This window comes from Dermacentor albipictus, chromosome 9 (genome assembly GCF_038994185.2).
Source record: "Dermacentor albipictus isolate Rhodes 1998 colony chromosome 9, USDA_Dalb.pri_finalv2, whole genome shotgun sequence".
Lineage (NCBI taxonomy): Eukaryota > Metazoa > Arthropoda > Arachnida > Ixodida > Ixodidae > Dermacentor > Dermacentor albipictus.
In genome coordinates, this window is record NC_091829.1 from 58,541,516 (window position 1) to 58,563,700 (window position 22,185).

The following is a 22,185-nucleotide window of genomic DNA, read 5'->3' on the forward strand; positions in this document are numbered from 1 at the left end:
TGCTGTTCGCCGGCTAAATTGGAGCTTCTTCTCTACAAGTCCATTCAGTGGGTACACCCTCCCAAACACCAGTGTGATCACTTACCCTATGACACAATCACCCTACGCCTTCATGATGGCCGTACTATCCCACACGTCCTTAGTATCCGGTGCCTGGGTCTCACCACCTCGACCAACTGCTCCAACGCCTTGGCTCTCAACAAGATCTGCACCCAATCTTAAAACACGCTACGCCTTACTAATCGGAACTCGAACCGACTTAGGGGACTCAGACAAGACAGCCTTCTCCACCTCATGCAGTCCCTTTTCCTATCTCACATTTCCTGCATTGCTGCGTACCTTAACTGGTACCGGGCTCAGCAAAGCAAGCTCGACACACTAATACGAGGGGTCTACATGCAAGCACTTGGCTTCCCGCACTACACCAGCACTTGAATCTTCAACCAAATGGCAGTGCACAACACTCTTGCCCAACTCATTGAAGCCGAACAGCGCTCTCAGCTTGAGCGGCTCACCCTTACTGAAACGGGACGCTTTATTCTATCTACACTTAGCTTCACTTATCGCCAGCAACAGGGCCCCAAATAATCCATCTCGTCTGACATCCGTAGCTGGATCTACACAGACCATATTCTTAGTAACATGCATGCTGAATATAAAAGGGTCCGGCGCCAAGCAAGGACCGGGCCTAATATAAAAGCCCTTGCTCACGTACCTGGAGTCACATTTGTTCATGCAGCCCAATGTTCCCATGGGACGCGATTCCCATGGGACGCCCCCTGCCGAGACGGTTGAAGAAGTGGCCCTTGTCCTGGCCACTCTGGATCCCACCTATCAGACCGTCATGTTTGAATCTCACTTGGCCATTACCAACTTCAGCAAAGGCTATATTTCTCCTCAAGTTCTTAGCATCTTTTGCCAGGCACCACACTTTAAAGATCGCATAATTTCCCTGACATGGATCCCGGCACATGCGGGCCCTGTCCACCTGCACCTTCCCAATCTCAACGAGGTTAACCACTCCATTGCGAGAGGCCTAGTCAACCGTGCCGGAGTCGCTGGAGACGAGTTGGACGCCACGGACAATCAAACCACTGATAACGGTCTCGTTAAGGCATTTTACTTCCGTCACCGAACTTTCCCCCCACTTCAGCCCAAGTTCAGCCGGGTGCAGCCTACTGCCCTACGTCTCCTACAAAGAAACATGTAACCTTCACCCGTCGGCCTCCACCTTATTTTCTGAGACGTTTACACTATCCCCAAGTGCCGGTGCTGTGGCACTCACCTGGCTACGCTTCCGCATATGCTGTGGGAGTGCCCAGCACAACACACACATTAACACGACGACCCTCTCGTCGAGGTTGCATGAAGGCCTGCAGAGCTCCGCCCTCGACGACCAAACTTGGGCGACCCAGCATGCCCGTGAGGTGGCGGTGAGGCAAGCTGTCAACGTCTCTTCATGGAAGGCGTAGGCTCTGTAATCATAAAGTGCTGGTTCTATAGTAAAGGTTTATCCCGCCCCCCATGCAATTAGGCAGAATAAAAAATAGTGACTTACTCTATTCAACTGTCAGAATTATGCATTTGGTCTTGTCACATTAAAATGCAGTGGCGTATTTTTATACGCTGGTTAAATTTAGCTGGGATCCCCTGCATAAATGCCAATGCATTTGCCCCGCAGATCCAGTTTTCGTCAATCGCCCACTTTGCTGACTGCTGTGATTGTGCATGAGAGCTACATGTTTTGATGGGCGAAACTTCGCCCAATAAAGAGCTATATTTGTAGCTGCAAGTTTTCATACTTACTCTGTGTGCAGGGTCACTACAAAGTGGCAATATTTTATAAAGAAAATGCAAGCTTTGCAATGCTTACTTTCGCCACTACCCTTTACCGCATCATGTGCTCTCACATGGTGCGGTGACGGTAGCAATTTCCTACGTTATCTTCACGAGGTGGACCTTTCGTAGCACGTCAAGCTTGGCGTCTGAGAAAAAATAGGATACCGTAGAGCGGCACAACAGGTCTTGTCAGCTCCGTCGGGAGGCGTTGACATATGACGCTACGCTGTTTCCCACATGGGTGTGCATGTCTTCACCCTGAACAATCGCTAAATGGCCAGCGCCGCTGTTTTCCGCACGAGTTTGTGATGATAGGCGGAACACATTAAGAAGTGCCTCGACAGTTTCTGGCGAGAGATCAATGACGCAGGCATTGAGCACTCAACATACGTGGGCCGATCCCGAAGACAGTGCCATACCGCACGACCACTGTTACAATCTGAACAGCTTGCTGCATGCCAAGATGCCACAAGTTGAAGCTCCGGCCACCGTAAATAATAGTGTACACCTTGGCGCACGCATCCACGGAATATGTCTATATTTTAATGCGCCTGCGTAGGCGAGTCATCCCGTAATCGCAACTTCTGTAAATCAACTTTTTTACCTCGAACAAAAATTGCTGTAGGCGCTTAACAAAGAGCGTTCTCTTTGTTGCGTGTGGATACAGGAGCCATAGAGGTTCTGACTATATTAGACAAAAACTGGCACTGCGCCGTTTCGTTGGATGCATGGCAATGCCGCATGTGGTGACTACAGATGAGCATCGTTCTCGCAGACCCAGGAGCCCTCCAATGAGGGTCAGGCAAGCACCGTTTCGTCTTTACTATGGGCTTCTTTATTTACGAAATCAGCAACAAAAGAGCAGTAAAGCACATATAGAGCAGCATCTTAATTACACAAACGAAATGTTATTGAAGAAAAAGTGACTTGTGCTGGGATGTACAATTATATGAAACGCATCGAGTGTTGCCGGGCTGGTGAAGTTGGAGAACGGACAAGATTTGCGTTAGCATTGGAACGGTTCATCAGCGCATGCTTATGTACTGAAGATGGGTAAAGTTTATTGAAAGACCAAATGGTGGTTAATAAAAACATTTTACAAATATTTCATTTGAAGAAATCTTTATCTATGAAGCAATGACCACGTTTTAGGCCATGCCACGTTCGAGACGACGCGTCGGACACCCAAATCCCGGCATTTTAACGGCGGCACAACGCGCGTTAGTGAACTGGCATAGACGGTGGCGCCAGATTTTCCACTAGGCATTATTATCACAAACTTCACCACAGAAACTCTTGAGGCCTGCTCGCATCATCGCCAACACCGTTCTGTCTTAGGTCTCACGATACATGTGAGGCCGAGGTATACTCTTGGAAGTCCCGTGGACTCCGGAACGGGGGGGTGACTAGAGATGGCGAGCAGAGAACTGCTTGGTGGGCACTGGCTTGCCGATGACCGAGTACTGTAGGTGGCCTGATCTGTGCTTTGGAAATCAAGTGGAAGAGGGAGCGACATCAGGGAACCTTCGGTTTCGGACAAGCACCTGTAGTTTAGTGGTTTTCCTCGTAAATTCATTGTAGTGACTACAAGTATTTGCAGTCGCTAGGTTATTATGCGTGTCTTGGCACATATGCCACAATAAGTGTTTGGTTAGTAAGCGAGTTATAATTGGACATTACACTGTCTACAATGCCACGAGCCCTACTTTGTTTCATGGTCTACTACCTTGCTATACCTGTAGTAACTTCGCCATTGTTCTTGGCAAAATACCTTTTTCACTTCGATCTCGTAGCTTGCGGTATATCGCCTCAGATAGACATATTTGTGCACGAGATGTTAGAATGTCTACATTGGAGTGTCTACATATATCTGTGTACTTCATAAGTCGCATGCCCTTGCCGAAACGTTGGCTTCAGCTGCAATCGTTTTTCGACCCCGGTTACCCACATCATGCCTACAGTTCATGTGACCATCTGTCTTGTGTTCTAGAATTTCCGAGAGCACCATAGTTCACCAAGGAAACACGCAGTTCCAACTGGCTGAAAGCACGTCCACCGTCTTCGGTACGTCTGAGAAGGTTTTTTACCTGCTGTTATACCACTTCTCCCCTTAAAGGTGATTGACCAATGTTACGTCTGCTAGCGCACATGACCCATTCAAACAGCATCACCGCTGGCTCGGAGATACATGGTTCTGCGCAATCTGAGCTGAAGATTCTGCATGGTTTCATAGTCACAAAATTCTTCTAATCACTAGGATGGTTCGTAGATTATCTTTCAGCAACTCCTGATGCACATTTCAGACATATGAAAGCAATGTGTGTATATGTAAGGTAGATGGTTGCCGAGAAAAGCACAATGCAATATGCACCAAAAGACACCTCTTGCCATTTGAGATGTCTTTGTCCTAACTGCGAAGTAGGTGCTCTTGGTTTACTGTACAAGATACCGCACCCTCGTCGTGAAAAATGAAATCTGCGCTCAGGCTCCTAAAACCTTGGATTAGTAGCAGTGCTTCTTCTTAGGGCTGTATATTGAAGCGGGTGACTGCACGATGAATCGAACTAGGCTGCGCGTCCACTTCTTACTATAGACTGCACGAAAATAGGATCCTGCAAAATAATCGTAATCATTGGATGGAACGAAGAACAGCAGACGTGGACGAAGACGACGTAAGACAGGGTATGTACTAAGGACGTCAAATGAAACGCGAACAACAGAGGGCATAAGTCAAAGTAAAGTACCCGCTATGCAGTCATCATAATTTACAGGCGCGTACATTCGGTTTTCACCAAAATAAACGATGACGTTCACACTCTACTGTGACGCTTTGCTTCCTCTTCCGGTTGTCTTTATTCGGAGGCGAGAAAAGACGACGCCGCGATAATGACAGTGCAAACAATAGCACACGAAGCGCTGTTCGTGTTTCATCTGACGCCGCTATTGCGCATACAGTATCACTGCAGTGTGCGCTAATACGCGGTCGATACTTTAGTATTCTAACTCTTGCTTTCTCTTTTTTTCATTTCTCACTATCGGATATGACAACCAGATAATAAACGACAATCACTCACTATAGGGCGAGTGTCCTCCCGCACTGCTATCACACAGTATGCCTGCTCCTTTCAATCGTGATCACTGAACTGCCACACTATGCCCTTACCATACACCACACGCTCCGCCATTCGCGTTTCATTTAAGGTCAGCAGAACTTGTCATAACTGGCAGGTTCTTTTGTGTTCGTCTTTTTGGCGCCGTTGTAATCCTGAGTTGTGGAACTCCAACAAAAGCAAAAGTTTTCCATTAGTGTGATATCGCCTTACTTAAATCAAAGAATTGTGGTAGGCAGTTACTTGTCTGGGGCTGTTCTCCAAGCCCGGTTCCCCAATTGTCCACGATGTAAAAGAATTTAGACCGTGATCGCAGGCGTGCTTCTATCGTTCTAGAGGCACCCATATCTGTGAAACGTATGGTGTGTGCTTCGCAATACCTGTGCAACCTTGTAACGACTTTATCATCAGGCAAGGTTGAACAGATTCGCAAAATAAATTTTTCTTATACAAGTTGCGTCATCGTTTCAAGATTAATGGAATGATACATACATAAAAAGCACTTTATACTGTTGTATAAGGCTAATTCCTAACGCAGATTACGTCGTCATACCGGTATCCCTCAATGATACCTGTTCAGCACCTCTGCTGAACCCAATCATTGGCAGGTATAAATTCGTGTTAGACGGCTCAGGTAGTCTTGCTGTTGTCGTCATACCATTGTTTTCGACGCAGTAATGGTACTGCCATCATCACGCACTCAACCACTCGATTTATTCGAACATGCTGGTCCATTTCGTAAGGCATCGCGGAACCCCAAAAATGCTCCATACCAATAGAAAATCCTTCGCATCACCTTTATTCTCACAGTGCGTTGTAATTCCATGATGTTTTTTTTGTTTCTAGAAAAAGGGGCTTTACAAGTATGAACGCGATCGCGGATCCATCCTTGACGTGACCGTAGGCATCCGAAACTGAGACAACAGAACGAATGTACAAGGACAACCTTTTGGGGTTTCTTGGAATGAGGGCTTTGCTGTAGATGAAACATTCTTTTGTTTTTCATCATGCCTTTGAAGTACGAATTTTACATTTCTAGGCGGCTGACAAGTTTCTCGTCAATGAACGTTTCACCGCCTTTTGGGGTTAACTAATCTGTCTTAAGCTGGTGTATGCGTTACGAATTTCGAAGGTAAAACTTGCAGTTTAATTCAGCACTACCTTAGCCAGAGCAAATGATCTTCCGAAAAGTTTTCGCATTTATTGAGCCACATTGTGAGAATGAGCAGCCAATACTAGCACCAGGGTAGCTTCAAGGATCTAAAAAAACTTGTTGCTTCCCATTCTTATTGCTTCTCAATCAGCACCTCTGGTTTCAGGGCATACAGACATGACAGAAACCAAAAGCACAGGTTTTGCACTTCCAGTCTACAGCAGCAGCAGCGGCGATTACGCAGTGGCCAGTACGAGCCGGATAGGCACAGAGAAAGCATCGGACTGTTCGGGAAACGACGCTAGGTGAGCAATTTTTGTAGGAATTCTTTTATACCTGAATTCCTCCAAGAATTAAGCTTGCACTGACGCACACGTACGATGGGTGGAAGTTCTGATGACCTAACTGCCAAATATCAGCCTCCGCTCAGACAATTTGGTGTCGGCGAAAACAAGCAGCTTTAGCTCAGGATCTATTGCCTAAGTACATTGAAAGGGAGAAATGAATGTGCTTGACGAGACAGTGTACGAGTATTGAAGCTTGTGGCATATAAAAAATTTTGATTGTATCATAACTCAAGGAATTACATATTCAAGTTGTCATATACTTAAGAAAACATAGAGATGTTCAAGAAACAAAATTTCATCTTTATATCTCTGCAACGAGAACTATGCTACGTTTCTATGCTGCACCAAATAATGCATGTAAAATGGACAAAATTTATCTATTACACAGAACTCTGAAATTTTCTATTTTATGAGAAGATCATCGCCAATGCTCGCACACGTTACGATTTCAAGCAATCTGCGAATAGATACAAAGAAAGTTGTCCACTTGGGATTCCCCATGAGATGCAGCTAATCGAACTGCGATATGCTTTTTTCCAGTAGTTAACTTTGTAGATTGTATGCTTCCAATGTTTTTAAATTTAGTGATTTATTAATTTTTCCACTTGCATGCCTAAACACAAATTATGATGGATACATTTGCTGGAATTAAACTAGTTCAAGCAAATGAAATTTGTTTGATGGTTCTAATTTACTTATTAAATAATCCGGTCTGGATGCCGGCCAAGCTGGAATGATTGGAAACGACGTGTAAGGTAACACCACGACTCGAACCAAACCATAGCATTACATGAGTCTCGTGAACAACCGCAACAATAACTACAAGTATACAAGTAAATAGCGTATTACCGCAACAATAGCAACCAATTTAAAAAGTGCAATTGGAAGGAGCTAAGACATTCAAAGTCGGCGCGCACATCTCGGCTCTATCGCCTGTTTGCTTTTCATCCATAAACCGAAGAAAATATGTCGTATCAGGAAATAATGAAACAAAGAACGCACGAACGGCGGAAAGAAAGAGAGCCGATGAAAACAAGAACGACAGGATCTTCAGGCATTGCATTACGTTCTCGCATGACTTTGAGAAGGTCGATCTACAGTGCCAAACCTTTACATCATACTGCGGCTCATAAGGTCTTGCAAAAAGTCTGACCCGTCCGATCGTGCAACATTAGTCATTAGCATGCGTGTAACAGGCTTTTGATTTCAAGTGTTAGAAGAGTGGAGCATGCTGCCCAACTTTTTTACTCGTCTTAGCATGCAAAGGGTCCTAAAAAAATTCTCCGACGAATTCGATAGCCCATAATGCAATGTTAGAGTGCAGCTTTCTACGTGTTCTTATTTCGATATATGCTGAGAGAAAGATTTTGAGACATAAATGACTGGTTGAATGACCCAGTGCAATCACTGGTTCTGCTTGGCTTCCATAACATACTGCACAATTCGCGTCACGCACACAATCAGATTGCAAATCAATCGCAAGCCAAGACAACCAAACAAAGCAGACCAAACAAGCACTTGCGAGAGAAGACGCCAATTGACAATAGTACGAAAGGAGCGTTCTGGTTGAGACCAGATGAAACCGGTTTCCCGCGCGTGCGCCACTGAAGGGGCAGATGTCGTTGGTCTACACCTTCCCATCGTTCCCGGCTCGCGTCTTTCATATTTCGCTGTTGTGCTCGTTCACTCGGTTATGCCACCGACGCTCGCCGCAGCTGCGGATCATTAAGAGCTGCGCCATGAAACGGAAATGTATTTTAGATGAGGCAGAAGTCTTCTTCAATTATGAATGTATCACTTCCGAGGGCACATTTCAGGTCTTTTGCCTGTGTACTCATTGCGAGCGTGTTGAAGACGGAGACGTATTTTTAATAGTTAGGACGGTTAGCCTTCTGACTAACCGCCACTGACAGACATTTCTACTCGCCTGCACCTGTTTCATGTAGGCGATACATGATGTAATAAATAAAGGAAGGCTTCTGTGTTGCTTGCACCACGAGCGAAGATTGGTTCTAATTGTCAAGTTCAGGCATCACAGACCACCAAAAGCACCAGCGTTCAATTTCTGCAACTGTAGAGTCGAAATCGAGGGCAAAATATCGATGAAGGAACTTAGCGCTTGAATTGAGCGAGCCGCCTTACCATTAATACCCGATTAAGTTTGCCAACGTCTAAATCAGTAAAAGGTGCTTTTGTTGTCTCATAAAAATGAGTCGGCCATATTGAGCTGCTTTGTTCGTGTGCATGCAGGAATGCTACTGCAACCGGAGGAACGGAAGAGCAAGAGTACCGCGGTGTCAGAGCGTGTGATCAATCGTCTGTGAAAAAGTTGAACCTCGAATGTGAAACGTGTGGCAAATTTATAAGAGGGGCTCATAGTCTACCTGGACATTACCGCACGCATACCCGCGAGAAACCATACAAATGTGAAATACGTCAGAAATCGTTCGCGGACAAGTCGAATTGCCGTAGGCATCAACGAATTCACACCGGCGTGAAACCCCATGTCTGCCAAATATGTACTAAACCATTCAAAAGCACAACGGAACTTGACTTTCATCTCAAATCACACACTAACGACAGGCCTTTTGTTTGCGACATATGTAGTCTCTCCTTTAGGCACAACTCAACTCTCAGAAGACACCGCCGAATAATTCACGACAGCGAAATTCCGTAGGAGAGCAAGCAGTGCGGATTTCTGTTCGCTAATAATGAAAACCTCGACGCACATCTCGGCCAGAATATTAGGTGCCTATTATGTGGACATTCGTTTAGAGATGCATTTGAACTCATCGCACATGTCGTGATGCATACGGGTGGGCAGTCGTAACAGTGTGACTAGCGCGCAATCCAAGGAAATAGCCAATGAGTTTTGCACATGAACATGACCATGAAGCAATTCAGGAAATATTCACCGATGACATTCTCCCGCAGGGGTGATCAACTAACCGAACCCATCGTGGGAATAGACAGGCTTCTTGTCACATTTAAAACTGCTGCGTGACCTGCAAAACGCAAAGGATGCCGCTTGATTTTTCCAAATTATGAGAAAAAACGTCTCCGACAGAATTTGGAATGCTTGATTGTCGAAGTATACTGCAGGTCCCGGGTATAGCTCACTGTTCGCAGAACTATGTTGTTCGCCAACCTAACATTAGCTAACTCATTTCTAGACAAACCCTAATGCTCTGCAAGTTTGTGTCTCTAGAAGGTTGAAATGTTCGCACAAGTTCCTCGACACCTCGTTTAGCTTGGCAAGTGGTCTGACAATATACTAGTTAAGCTTTACCTAACCAACCTGTTCACGATTCTATAGAGTGAATAGAAGGGAATACCTCTTATTAGGAACAATTTAAAAGGTAGGCACTGTTTTCTTGTCAAATAAAAAGGTCTGCCAATATTTGAGGTTCTTAGGCCTTGCTGCCTTCTAGAGATAGCTTTTACTGCAATATATAGGCACATAAACATGAGGAAATTCATTTTCTTTGCAAGTTGTCCAATGAACGTTATGTTTTGGTTTTATTTGGCTCTTGTATTCATACCGAAGATTTTATTCCTTCATCATGCTGCTCATAACAGTGAGACTCTATTAGACTATCGAATATTTTACGAATACGAATATTTTAGGTGTTTTATTGAGGAAGAACCTCTGTCAGTTTTAAAGGCGCAGTTTCTCATTCACTCGGAAGTCGTCTCTTTTGACTTGCACTCCACTCTATTTACAGCTGTAGAATGCTTTAGCCTGTTTGTGACAAACGGATCCCTGCGAGTGAGATACAGGTTTAGTTATAATACTAACATGCGCAGTTGTATGCCGGCTTGCTGTGAGCGTGTTTCACCGACTACCAAATCTGAAGTTACTGCTCACTGCATGACGCAGCTGCATGCATCAGACCATTCCCTATAACTATCATCGATTCTATCTTTTCTTTCTTTACTGTTGTCCAAACTTTCGTTATCAAATTTCACGCGCAACGTGAATACATTTATGCATTCTGGAAGGCACACGAGCACTAACTATTCCGCTGGAATCTTCTACGCACCATGTGTCAATAGCCGGCGCTACCTAATCGCAAGTCATTTGTTCGACGATTGGCTCATGTGCCTGGCACCATCTTTGTGCCCGAATGTAACTTGTTTTGTGGGTGCCGGTTCGCGCAATGAAGAGTGTTTTGTGACTCACGACTCTCCTTACTGCGTCGACCACCGTCACTACAACATGACATCTCGAAGAGGTGATTCACGGTGACCGAATAAACCCTACCATCAGTGAAAATGACGTGAACGTCGTCGTGGATGAGAGAGCTCTCCACAGGCTACGACTGCCATGTCACTCGCAGCGAGGTGTGCTGCAAAAGTCAAAGAAGCCACCGAGGGGGAACAAGCAGACGAAATAGGTAGTACATCTATCTGGCTACGGCAACAAGTAAAACAAATACACGCAGCCGTGCGTTGGGAGATCTGGAAAGCTGGCCGGAAACTTGCGGAAGAACCACTATATTTAACAATGGAATCTGTGACAAGCAGCAGTTTCAGCAGAAGTGGATTTCTGGAAACATTCATTCGCGTCATGGGCAAGGAGCGGGCCGAAGTTTAATGAGAACACCGTGATCTTCAGGGCAGAAATCCAGCCGCTTCGACCCGCACATGTCCGAGAGGAAAGCGTTCTTACTCATCTGCGGTTCAAGCAAGTGGTTTACACTGTATTCATACGTAAACCTGCCAAGACCATTACAAAATGATTCCCAACAGGAGCCAGGGGCATTGAAAAGGCGTTGGAAAGGCGCACTCAGCAACATCGTCGCCTGGTGTTCTCGCCGAGGTCAAAAACTAAACTATAGGCTACTAACGAACGAACTCCAAAAAACCACAACAGTTTCACGCGAAGAAATACTTAAGATGCTCTCTTTGACGCAGCCTCAAGAAGCCTTACTTGCTGACGTCCTCTGAGAGGAGAACCAGCAGCCATTCGCAGTCCCTCAATTGCCGCATCTGAAGCCTGGAATGATCGTCTACGTCACTGTCTTCAACCGTCTGCGTCCTCCTTCGCGCCCGCACCTCACTACTGCTCGCTCTGCTGGCACTGAGAAGCCGGACATGTCTGTTGCTTATTCCCTTACCGTGGAATGATACAATGTTTTGTGATTAACTGTTTGCATTCACAGCAAGATGAACGTCCGGGTGAAATTGCAGACTGTTAGGCGGCAATTGTATGGAGACGCCCACGACTGTGCCGATCGCCATCGCCACGGCACTGCATCTGACTGCAGCGCCCAGAGTACACTGTGCAATAGGTGACGGATATTTGGGTGCATTATCAGTAAACCAAACACAGCAACCTATGGAGCTCCGGTTGCTCTTCGTTGAAGTGCCGAAGGTGCTCCCCCGCCAACGAAACATCAGTCTCCACTACGAAGGAACGACATGCTGCCCTTTTGACGAAGCTCCGAAGAAAAAAAAAACATGCTGCTTAAAGGATACCCGACGTCGCCACAAAAAAGCGGGACAGTGCAATACAGCCATGATTCGACACTGACTCGCCATGGTTGCTCAGTGGCTATGTTGTTGGGCTGCTGAGCACGAGGTCGCGGTATCGAATCCCAGCCACGGCGGCCGCCTTTCGATGGGGGCGAAATGCGAAAACACCCAGGTGCTTAGATTTAGGTGCACGTTAAAGAACCCCAGGTGGTCGAAATTTCGGGAGTCCTCCACTACGGCGTGCCTCATAACCGGAAAGTGCTTTCGGCACGAAAAACCCCATATTTTTTTTTATGATTCGACATTGCGAAACAACCGATTCAATGAACCACCAACATCGATGCTGTCGCCGCGCAGTCGCCGCATTAGCAAACACAGTACCCGACTAATGAATGAGCCCTGAACCGCACCGTCGTTGACAGTTATGACTGCATAGCAAGGACCCCGAATCCCAGCTGCTGCAGATCAAATGAGACGGACGACTAAAATGAGAATTCTGGAAATGAAATTATTTACGTTATATATATTGCCGAATTGTTTCACGTGCATCAATTTACCCCGTGAAGCCGTAGCAATTCACTAAGAGAAAAAAGTAAAAGATTACAGTTTCTTTAACATACGGTAACGAGGTTGAAAGCGAAAGCCTGTGCGCTCGCAAGAAATTCCTTAAATTACTTGAACACTGTCATTCGCATGCGTTCTTTTTTTCAATTACTTGCTTTCTGTTAACTCGTTTTTCTCTGGTCCTCTTTTTCGGTCACCTAGGCATCGCCACTGCGTCTGCGTGGTTAAAGGCACGCTAGAACGGCCATGGCAAGTCTATGAATACCTTTCGGGGACATACGCATGTTCCCTGAATGGTTTTTAGCGCTTTATTCGACGAAGGTAGCTACACGGGCTTTTATATATTCTTTTAGCACAGAATGAGAGGGACACGGAAAGACAAATTCGGCAAACAGACAGCGCTAAGTTTCAACGACAGATGCGTTCTAGTTCACGCAGACGTACTGACCCTCCGCACGCACGCACGCACGCACGCACACACTTTTGTGGCCACACTGCTTATTTAGAAGGGTGTCCGTTCAACGCGCACAAAGATGATCTAACTCTTTTCTTTTCTATTGGTAAAGAAATGCTGGCGCATGTGCTTGAATTTTGATGCCATAACGCAGGACGGTCAAATTTTCGACGCATGACCCATGAAAGGCTTCCCCTCAAAAAAGACATTTCATGTCTTTCCGGTTTTTAACTGGGAGGGGGGTTACACGGTTTTGATTGTTTGGTGGCAAGACAGCGCGTGTTATTGGAACGCCTCTTCTACCATTAAATGATGAGCACTTTAGCGTCGAGAGAGTGGCGCTACTCTATCATATTTTTTTTTCACATGAGCTCTATGGCTGCCTTCTAATTTCCAAAGAACCAATCGTTTCGTTTGTTCCCTTTACTCATCGGCACTGACTGCGCATGCACTGCGATTCCGCGTGCTTCTGTCACGAAACAGACGCTGGTGCTCCGGAGGCGCCGAAGCAGCCATAGTTGAAGGAAGTCAGAGTGGACACAAGCCTCCTGCGTTTACCTTCGGCGACGAAGCAACGCCGAGCACAAGCCAGGAATTCTTCGAGGGCGCTTCATGGACTTCCGACTGTAGCACTGCGTGAGTCTTGCCGCTTGTAAAAATTCTTGGTGAATATTGTTCCCCGTAGGTATGACCCGGAACGCAGGCGTTGATAGCTATAGATTTGTTCTTACTTCAAAGCAGGCCTTTTACAGACAACTTCAACCTGCGTACGTGGGAGACATTCTTAGATTTTTTTGCGCGTCGATGCGCGGGTGATGCCAAAATATCGTCACAGGAAGCGTAGCTGCGGCTTTTTATCGTTAAGGCCCAAAGTTATGTCACTGCGAGAAGCAAATGCTATTATGAAAGAACAGGTTTGTCGTTCGTATTTGGTCACCACATCGCACACCTGTTCCGGGGGCGCAGTGGCTACGGCATTGCCCCGCCGAATTCGAGGACACCCCTAATGTTCCTGGAACAACGGCCTATCGTCGCTGATGGTGAAATGCAATAACACACACTGGTATACGTGCCTGTTATAAAAACCCAGGTGGTGAAGCATCATTTCCTTCGTGTCAGGCTTTTCGATTGCTGCACGCGGCGACCTTTCAAAGGCAATCTTTTTTAAGAGTCCTCTTCGAGCTAAATATGGGCCGTTCAGAAAACTAGGTGCCAAATATCGATAGGCGGGAGCCACGGAGCCAGCGACACCAAAGCAAACCAGATGCGTCCGACGTATCTTTAGATTCGGCGATTCCCTACGTCCTATGTACTTCTAGAAACAGCGATCACCACGTTGCCCGTCAGTGCCCACTGCTTCACCTGATTTGCCACGCTGGTAGCTAGTGTCGGAGCATAAACACGCTAGTGCACGGGCATGGACAGCACGCGACCTCGTTCCGCAATGCCGGCACTGCAGCGACAAAGCCAAACAAAACGCACAAAGAAGTTACTCCTCCGTAGTACCTAGCTAAGTCAGATATTCAAGGAGCAAAAGCCCCCATATTTTCCCTCTCGCACCCGCTTTTACTCGCGTCTGCGCATAAACGTCGGGCGATTCCAGAAATGCCATCTCGTGAAGCCTGACTGTAAATGCGACCAATGCGCCCGCTATATGAGAGTTTGTCCAGCACCTAACCTAAAAACACTCCCGAACCGTTCCCACGTGCCGCTCATCATCGTGCGGCTGTCACTTTGGTGATGCCTTGCTTCGTTAGCTGAAGCAAAAGTTATAAGTATATTTATGTTCTAAAGCAGGTTTTAAAGAGTAAACCTTCGACAACTTTCTTTTTCGCTGCCACGGTAAAGAAGTCGCCTGTTAGAATGATTTGCGTAGTGTTGGGCTGCTGAGCACGAGGTCGCGGGTTCGAATCCCGGCGACGGCGGCCGCATTTCGATGGGGGCGAAATGCGAAAACACCCGTGTACTTAGATTTAGGTGCACGTTAAAGAACCCCAGGTGGTCAAAATTTCCGGAGTCCTCCACTACGGCGTGCCTCATAATCAGAAAGTGGTTTTGGCGCGTAAAACCCCAAATATTATATTATCATTAGAATGATTTGCGGTTTACAACTGTAGATGCACGTCTTTTCGTTTACGTTTTCCTTCAGAGGCTTATCTCTGCAATTGCGCCTTGTTCATACCCTGTAACTCAACTTAATTTTTCGGAAAGGCAGCTCCATGGGTCACTCGCGAAGCAAACTGGCGAAAACACATTTTGTCACATATGCTTCACTTCAACTGACTGCGTCCTTTTCTTCTCAAGTGTTCAAACTGAGTCTTCCCTATAGTAAGAGGCAACTGTCGGTTCTCTATTACTCTGTGCAAGCCATGTTGTGCGCAATTTTAATTATTTATAAGATAGATTCCTCATTGTACGGATCCAAGATTGGTCATTCATTTAAACTGCCGTGAAAATCCTATGCCAGGATGGCGACTTCAAATCCAATCTGACGCGGAAGGAGCATCTCTTTTTATTACAGCGCTGCTTTGAATCAAAGCATGCAATGAGTTCACGCAGCTTCTTCTTTTCAGCCCCACCCTATACTATAGAACAATTAGATTAAAAAATTCCGGTGCTCCTATTGGGAAATTATCATTGCCGTTCTCCTCCACGAGTCGGCACCACGACAATTTGAAAACCGAACACCTATACCCAACTACAAAGCACTAATCAGAAACGCCGTAAGTGAACAAAATCTCAAGTTCTACACTAAAGTAAACTAAACTTGACTTGTATGTTCGTGCAAGTCAAAGAGGCGTTTCCCACTATACATATTACACAGGGTTCCCCTGTGCCAGCCAGCAAGTGAGCCTTTGGGTAAAATTAAACATTACATGTATCCCGTTCATTAACAAATAGCAGTTAGCTTGTTCCAAATTCTGCTTTTACAAAAGCTTCACCACATATTTCCCGCCTTACCTGGAAGCAAAGAGTCCGATACAAATACATATGTCTAATTCTAGGCTTTGTGACGACTCCTTCGAAGACCTGTGGAACGCGTTGAACAGCCACAACGATGCCAGTGACATCACGGGTATGTACGGCTTGGCCTTCTACCATAGATACCACTTGCGAGGACCCTTAACAAGCCTAGACGGAAATTCAAGTAGTAACTTAGCGCGATAAAAACGCGGAAACAAGAAAGGTCAAGGACAAACGGAAAGAACAGTTACATAGGCCACGATAGCGTTGCAGTTACTGCACAAGAGGACAGACTTTATGAGCGTCACCACGTCGGTTTCCTGTATGACTAGCCCCAATTCAAATACACAGGATAGCTTAGTGGGAAAGTTGGTGTGTCAAAGTCATGCAGCGCGATAGCCATACTTCGACGACACAACTCCCAAGAACATAGTTTACAACTTTGTTGCTCTGCGCCACCACCCCCACTCACCCCCCCCCCATCCCCGCAGAGAAGGAACGGATATCACAGCTCTGTAAAACTGCATGTGCTAAAGCACCTGAGGCGACCAACATTGGTTCATGAATTACTAACTTACAAACATTTTCACGGTTTATGAGCGTTTTGCAAAAGTCCTGCCCACAACATGGTATCATATTTCAGAGCGCCGCGTATTATATCATTTTGACCATTTTAGCAGTAATATTAGATGTATCCAAAACTATATCAACGCGATAGCGTTAAGGAGCTCGTGTCGCAGAAAAGCCGGTGTCGTCGGTGTCGGCGTCGGGTGTCGGCGTCGGTGTTTACGGCGTTGACCGTGAGCGATAAATCACGGCAGGCGCTTCATAAATAAAAAGCAACTTCCAAGATTGGCCCGGTGGGAATCAAACCAGGGTCTCCGGAGTGTGAGACGGAGACGCTACCACTCAGCCACGAGTTCGATGCTTCCAAGCGGTGCAAACGCGCCTCTAGTGAATGCGGTGTTGCCTTCGAAACGAGCCGTGGAAAGTTATACTGCGGTGTATATCGGTAATTATGAACATGTAACGTACAGAAGTCACAATTACACGAGTTGCGAAGTGAGTTTTCACTGCATTTCTTCTGCGCTTTCCGCACACGCAGAGCCATCTTGCGGCAAACACAGAAGACCCCCTCCTCTCAATGTACGGCGCTGCCCCGACAGAGGCGCGCCGCGCGCGCATTGGGACCGCTGCCAGGCGCGTCGCGGAACTCTCCCCTGACGACGCTTCGCCGTGCTCCCGGTTTAGATTACTATCTATCTCTCTGCCCGTGCCGATCACGACGTTTGGCTGGCGTAGATCGTTTCCCCTCCGAGACACCGAGTTGTTTGGTTCGTTCCGTTCGCTCAGGCGCACGTTTCGTTGCCCCGCCGAACGCTGCGTTGCTCGACGCTCACCGCGTGATAGGTGGGCGCTAAGTCCGATGCGGGGCGCATCGTAAGTGATCGCTGTGCCGTAGCGCATTGTCCGCATTGGCGCATTGTCCCTTGGCGGGTCGACGGGAACGCTATCGCGTCCCACTCTTGAAGGCGAAGCTTAAGCGTCCTCCAATTTTTTATCCTTTTATTGCCCTATTAGATTTCAAAGCTTCGTATTGTTGATAGTTTAGGAATTGTACCGTATTGAAAAATTTTTATATGAACATTCATAGCCCAAACAAAACTTCGTTTCCTCCATTCACTACATTTGAACTGATTCTTTTAATTGCACCAGACTACGGGAAATTTAGTGCAATGGTTACCGCGAATTTGTCATGTATTTAGACAGAATCGCGCGAGCTAAAGTTTAGTTTTCTCCGCTACTAAGGACCTTTACTATAACGAAAGCGCGGCCTATAATGTTAAGGCAAGTTATGTTCGTGCAAAAGCTAGTTTAGTTCTTGCAAAAGCTAGTTCCATATTTTCCATCCCCACCTTAGTGAAGCCTGAAATATGCTTATTGCTGCTAATGTAGAGCCAAGATTTGACTCCGATTTGACTTCGCCTTTAAGAGTGGAACGCGATACCATTCAAAGATCCCTGGCTGCTTCTAGCGCTTCTCGGTAACTGCAGTTTATGTAACCGTACTGTTTATTGGAAAACGCCGGCTGCAAATGCTATGCACGAAAGAGAGCCTTCTGGAAGAAACCCCGCTTATTACGTACCAAATGGGTACGTCACTGCCCGTGGCAAAAGAGTGGTAGAAACGCAGGAAAATTGCTTTGTGCTTGAGTTCCCGCATGAAACTGTTTTCTTGTATATTCAAATTACAATCTGGTGCTATCATATGTGTTGGTCCCCTGTAAGTCATACTTTACAATGTTTCTGATGCATGTTACTTAAATTCGTTTAGTTCAGTAACGCATTTGCGTTACACGCAAGGCCTGAGTGATTCGGTATGTCTGATTCCGAATGATTTTTTGCTCACAAGACGGTCAACGTCGGCGCCGGCCGCGGACACCGAATTATCTGCTCCACGAGGCCCGAAGTGCTATAGCGTTAAAAATGCCTACTCTCATATCCGGCATGGAACACTGTCGTGGTCCATTCTGGTGTATTACATACAGCACACATTTTCGGGGAAACTCAACATCGCATAAATTCTGCCACGCACGTCTATATCGTCATATGTATTGAAGGCATATTTCCAGAAAGAGCACCACATATGGAACCACTGAAGTCAGGTTACCCTATCACTAAACCTCAGCTAAATCTCCATGTTTTTTTTTTTTTCGCAACACGACATGTTCACGCTCGTTCAATCCCCCTTGCACTGTGACGAGCTAACACCCCTGTTATTCTCTCAGGTCATACATATGTCACTGAAAGCCGAATCACCAATGCCCTACCTATGGCGTCGAGCAGCAGCGTCAATCACGCACAGCCCAGTACAAGCCGCGCTGGAATGGAGGAAGCATCTGCCGTTCCGGAAAACTTCGCTAGGTGAGCCCACGTTTGGAAAACTTTCTTTGCACAAAGCAAATCACAGACGGTGCGTAATGCTGCCCGTGGTACAACTATGAGTCCACTGTGGCACTTTCGCTAAGGACGAGAGCTCTGATCTGCGAAACGCGCACAAAATCAACCGTTATTCAAAACACATCGCATGGTGGATTTGGTGTTAACATGCTTGTCGTGCTAAGCGCTCTTGCAAGTTTGTCAAATGCGTACGTACTACGTCATATTGATTTGGAGAGATAGTAAATAGAAAGGCGGTCCGTCTAAAGAAAAAATTAAATTAAATTATGGAGTTCTACGTGACAAAACCTCTTTTTGATTATGAGGCACGCCGTAGTGGAGGACTCCGGAAATTTAGATCATCAGGGGTTCTTCAACGTGACCTAAATCTAAGTACACGGGTGTTGTCGCATTTCGCCCCCATCGAAATCCGGCCGCCGTTGCCGGGATTGGATCCCGCTACCTTGTGGTCAGCAGCCTAACACCATAGCAACTGAGCAACCACGGCGGGTGTCTAAAGCAATCGAGCAATGCAGTAACAGGCCATATTGCTTAAGTGACGTTCATTTCCGAGTGCAGCGTTGACTTTCGGTTATTCGACTATATGCCAAATGCTCAAACATTGTGCCGCTTTCTCTTACCAAGGTAACCTATGAGCGTGGAGGCATGATGACTGTATGACGCTGACGCAATGATGACGGAATAAGGAGGAATGATAGTAGGAGGTTGCCGGACTGAATCCCGGCCACGGCGGCCCCATTTCGATGGGGGCGAAATGCATAAACACCCGTGTAGTCAGATTGAAGTGCACGTTAAAGAACCCCAGCTGATAAAAATTTCAGGAGTCCCCCACTTCGGCGTACCTCATAATAAGATCGTGGTTTTGACCCGTAAAACCTCATAACTTCATTCATATTTGAAGGAGTGATATTGATGTAATGGTAAAGTCGTACAATGGCGATGACCTGACGACAATGAGAGGTGCATTCTAAAGTCATGATCATTGTATAACAAGGACGACATGACGACGATGGTAAGACAACCGCATGAAAAAGCCACAATGACGACGACCGCACGGCCAAGGTGGCACGATGACTATACCGTATGACAACGAATGCATGATAGCGTCTGTGTGACGACGACGCAATGACAACGTTGGCATGACGACGACGGTATAATCCCAACACGATGGCGACAGCATAACTGCGGCCTAATAACGAACAAAAAATGACGTCAATACATCAACGAGGGTGGTGCGACTGCATGACGACAATGGTATCGCGACACTGAAGTGACGACAGCGGCGGCTACTGTGAATCGCGTACCCCGCGTCACCCACGCGCTGCCTCTCGCGATCCCCCACTTAGCGAGGCAGTCGCGCCTAACTTTGCTCCATTTGCAACGTGCCGCACGAGATACTGTCCGGGCCAGCCAATATATCGCAAAATGAAAACACGTATGGAGCTGGCCTCAAATTAGGCATTAGGAAGTAACGTAATCGTTGGAAAACTTTTTTGTACGGTAAATAGTTTACCTTTGTTGGTGCTGCTCAACCCCAGGCAAGTAAGCAGTGCTTTAAGTCGTATTATAGTTGAGGTTGTTTGTCAGAAGAATTCTGCCTAAATGTTGATTTATATATTTCTTCAGGTAAAATTTTGCTGTTCTTTATGAAATAAATATTTGCTTAATTTTATCGAGTTATTTTATGTGGTTTATTTACCTCCTTTTGCTTAAGTACATATTGCGACATAGATACCACATAAACCAGTAGAGTTAATGAGCAAAACGAGAGAAAGGTGAAAGCTGGAGCCTGCGTTTCGACAAGCGGACTTGTCTACTCCCGTATTTTCTAGCAGAGTTAAGAAAGGCTTAGAAAGTAACATCACGTGGATTGAATCCTGGCACATATTTGGCTTAGTCGCCTTAACACAAGTAGCAGAATAAATGCGACTACACAAACCTAATTCTGAAACAGTGCCAAGGGCGCTCCCAGAGAAAAACAACGGGATGGCGCGCTGCTTCTCAAGGGCAGATTTACAATGTTACCGCGTAAACTCGCCCTACAGTTCCTATTGTTCATATACTAATGTATCACATATAAAAGTTAGAAGTAATAGCTAGAAATCTTCATTATTTTAAGGAATAAAACCAAGTATGTGCCACTAAAGCAAAAGAAATGAAGAAATGTACAGGTTATCTATGCTACACTGAAGCAAATTGACATCAGTGTTGAAATGAATATTTAGTGATTTCATACGTTTCCCCCTTGCAACCCTGAATAATTAATGAATAATTTGCCGGGATTTAATTGGCTCTATCAAAGGAAATTTGATTGTTTGATAGTTCTAATATCTTCTATAAGTAATCCGGTCTTGATGCCGGCCAAGCTGGTTTGATTCCAAACGATGTACAAGGTAACACCACACGACTCGTACCAAACCATAACATTGCATGAGTCATGTGAACAACCGCTACAAGAATAAACAAAAGTATACAAGTAAAAATCCATTATCGCAAGGATAGCGGCCAATGTTCATGTGTAGAGATTTAAATGAGTAATAAGCTGCACAAATACATGCACCATACGCACTGTTTCTGCTTTTCTGCCCATTGTAGTTTTCTTCACTAACCGGTAGGAAAGATGTCGTAAGAACAATGCCTTAACATAACGCTTGCAGTGTTCATTACCTTACCCAGAAAAACAAAATTAAATACTAACTACTTCGGTAGCATATTTCATCCTTTGTACATGAAAACACTGAAGAATTTGATGTATCTGTGCTTGCTACGTATGGGGAAATGATTTCGTGTGTGTCGTTCTCACGATACCTGTGGTAGGAACGGTGTGCACTTCGAATGCGAGTAAAATAATAAATGACTTCATACAAACATTGCAGGCAATCTTGAGCCCGGAAGTTGCTCATTGTATTCGATGTGAAGGACTTCAAATAATTCCACAGACAGTTAGAATTAAAGCGAATAGTTTGCCTTTGCGCCATTTCCATTTCTCATGGTGGAGCCTCAAATGGCTAATTGCAATGGTTTATACCGACAAGGATGGGGCTCTAGTGCAGTGAGAAAATTATCATCGTGTTTAGATCTGCTAATTCCTTATTTAACCACCCTTACCAGGCATTTCTTCTCCGTTCGACTGGGAATAAATACCAAAACCACGCTTTACATACTACATTATGCATAGGCCATGTGAGACAGGTACGGGTCTTCTTATATTCAAGTTTTGCCAAACAGACTATCAAAGGCAGCAGTGTTCAATTTACGTAAACTAGAGCCACAATTGAGCACCAAGATTAAATGCTTCAAGTTAGCGCTAAAGTTC

General features: G+C 45.8%; 1 protein-coding gene across 1 annotated transcript in view; it reads left to right on the top strand.

The window, feature by feature from the left end:
• Nucleotides 1-22,185, top strand: part of LOC139049980 (uncharacterized) — a 67,813-nt gene that overhangs the window by 44,157 nt on the left and 1,471 nt on the right. Inside the window, exons 7-11 of the mRNA XM_070525928.1 lie at nucleotides 3,830-3,903; nucleotides 6,269-6,407; nucleotides 13,429-13,581; nucleotides 15,951-16,021; nucleotides 18,698-18,833. Coding sequence (XP_070382029.1) covers nucleotides 3,830-3,903; nucleotides 6,269-6,407; nucleotides 13,429-13,581; nucleotides 15,951-16,021; nucleotides 18,698-18,833 — 573 coding nt within the window. The remainder of the gene's footprint in view (nucleotides 1-3,829; nucleotides 3,904-6,268; nucleotides 6,408-13,428; nucleotides 13,582-15,950; nucleotides 16,022-18,697; nucleotides 18,834-22,185) is intronic.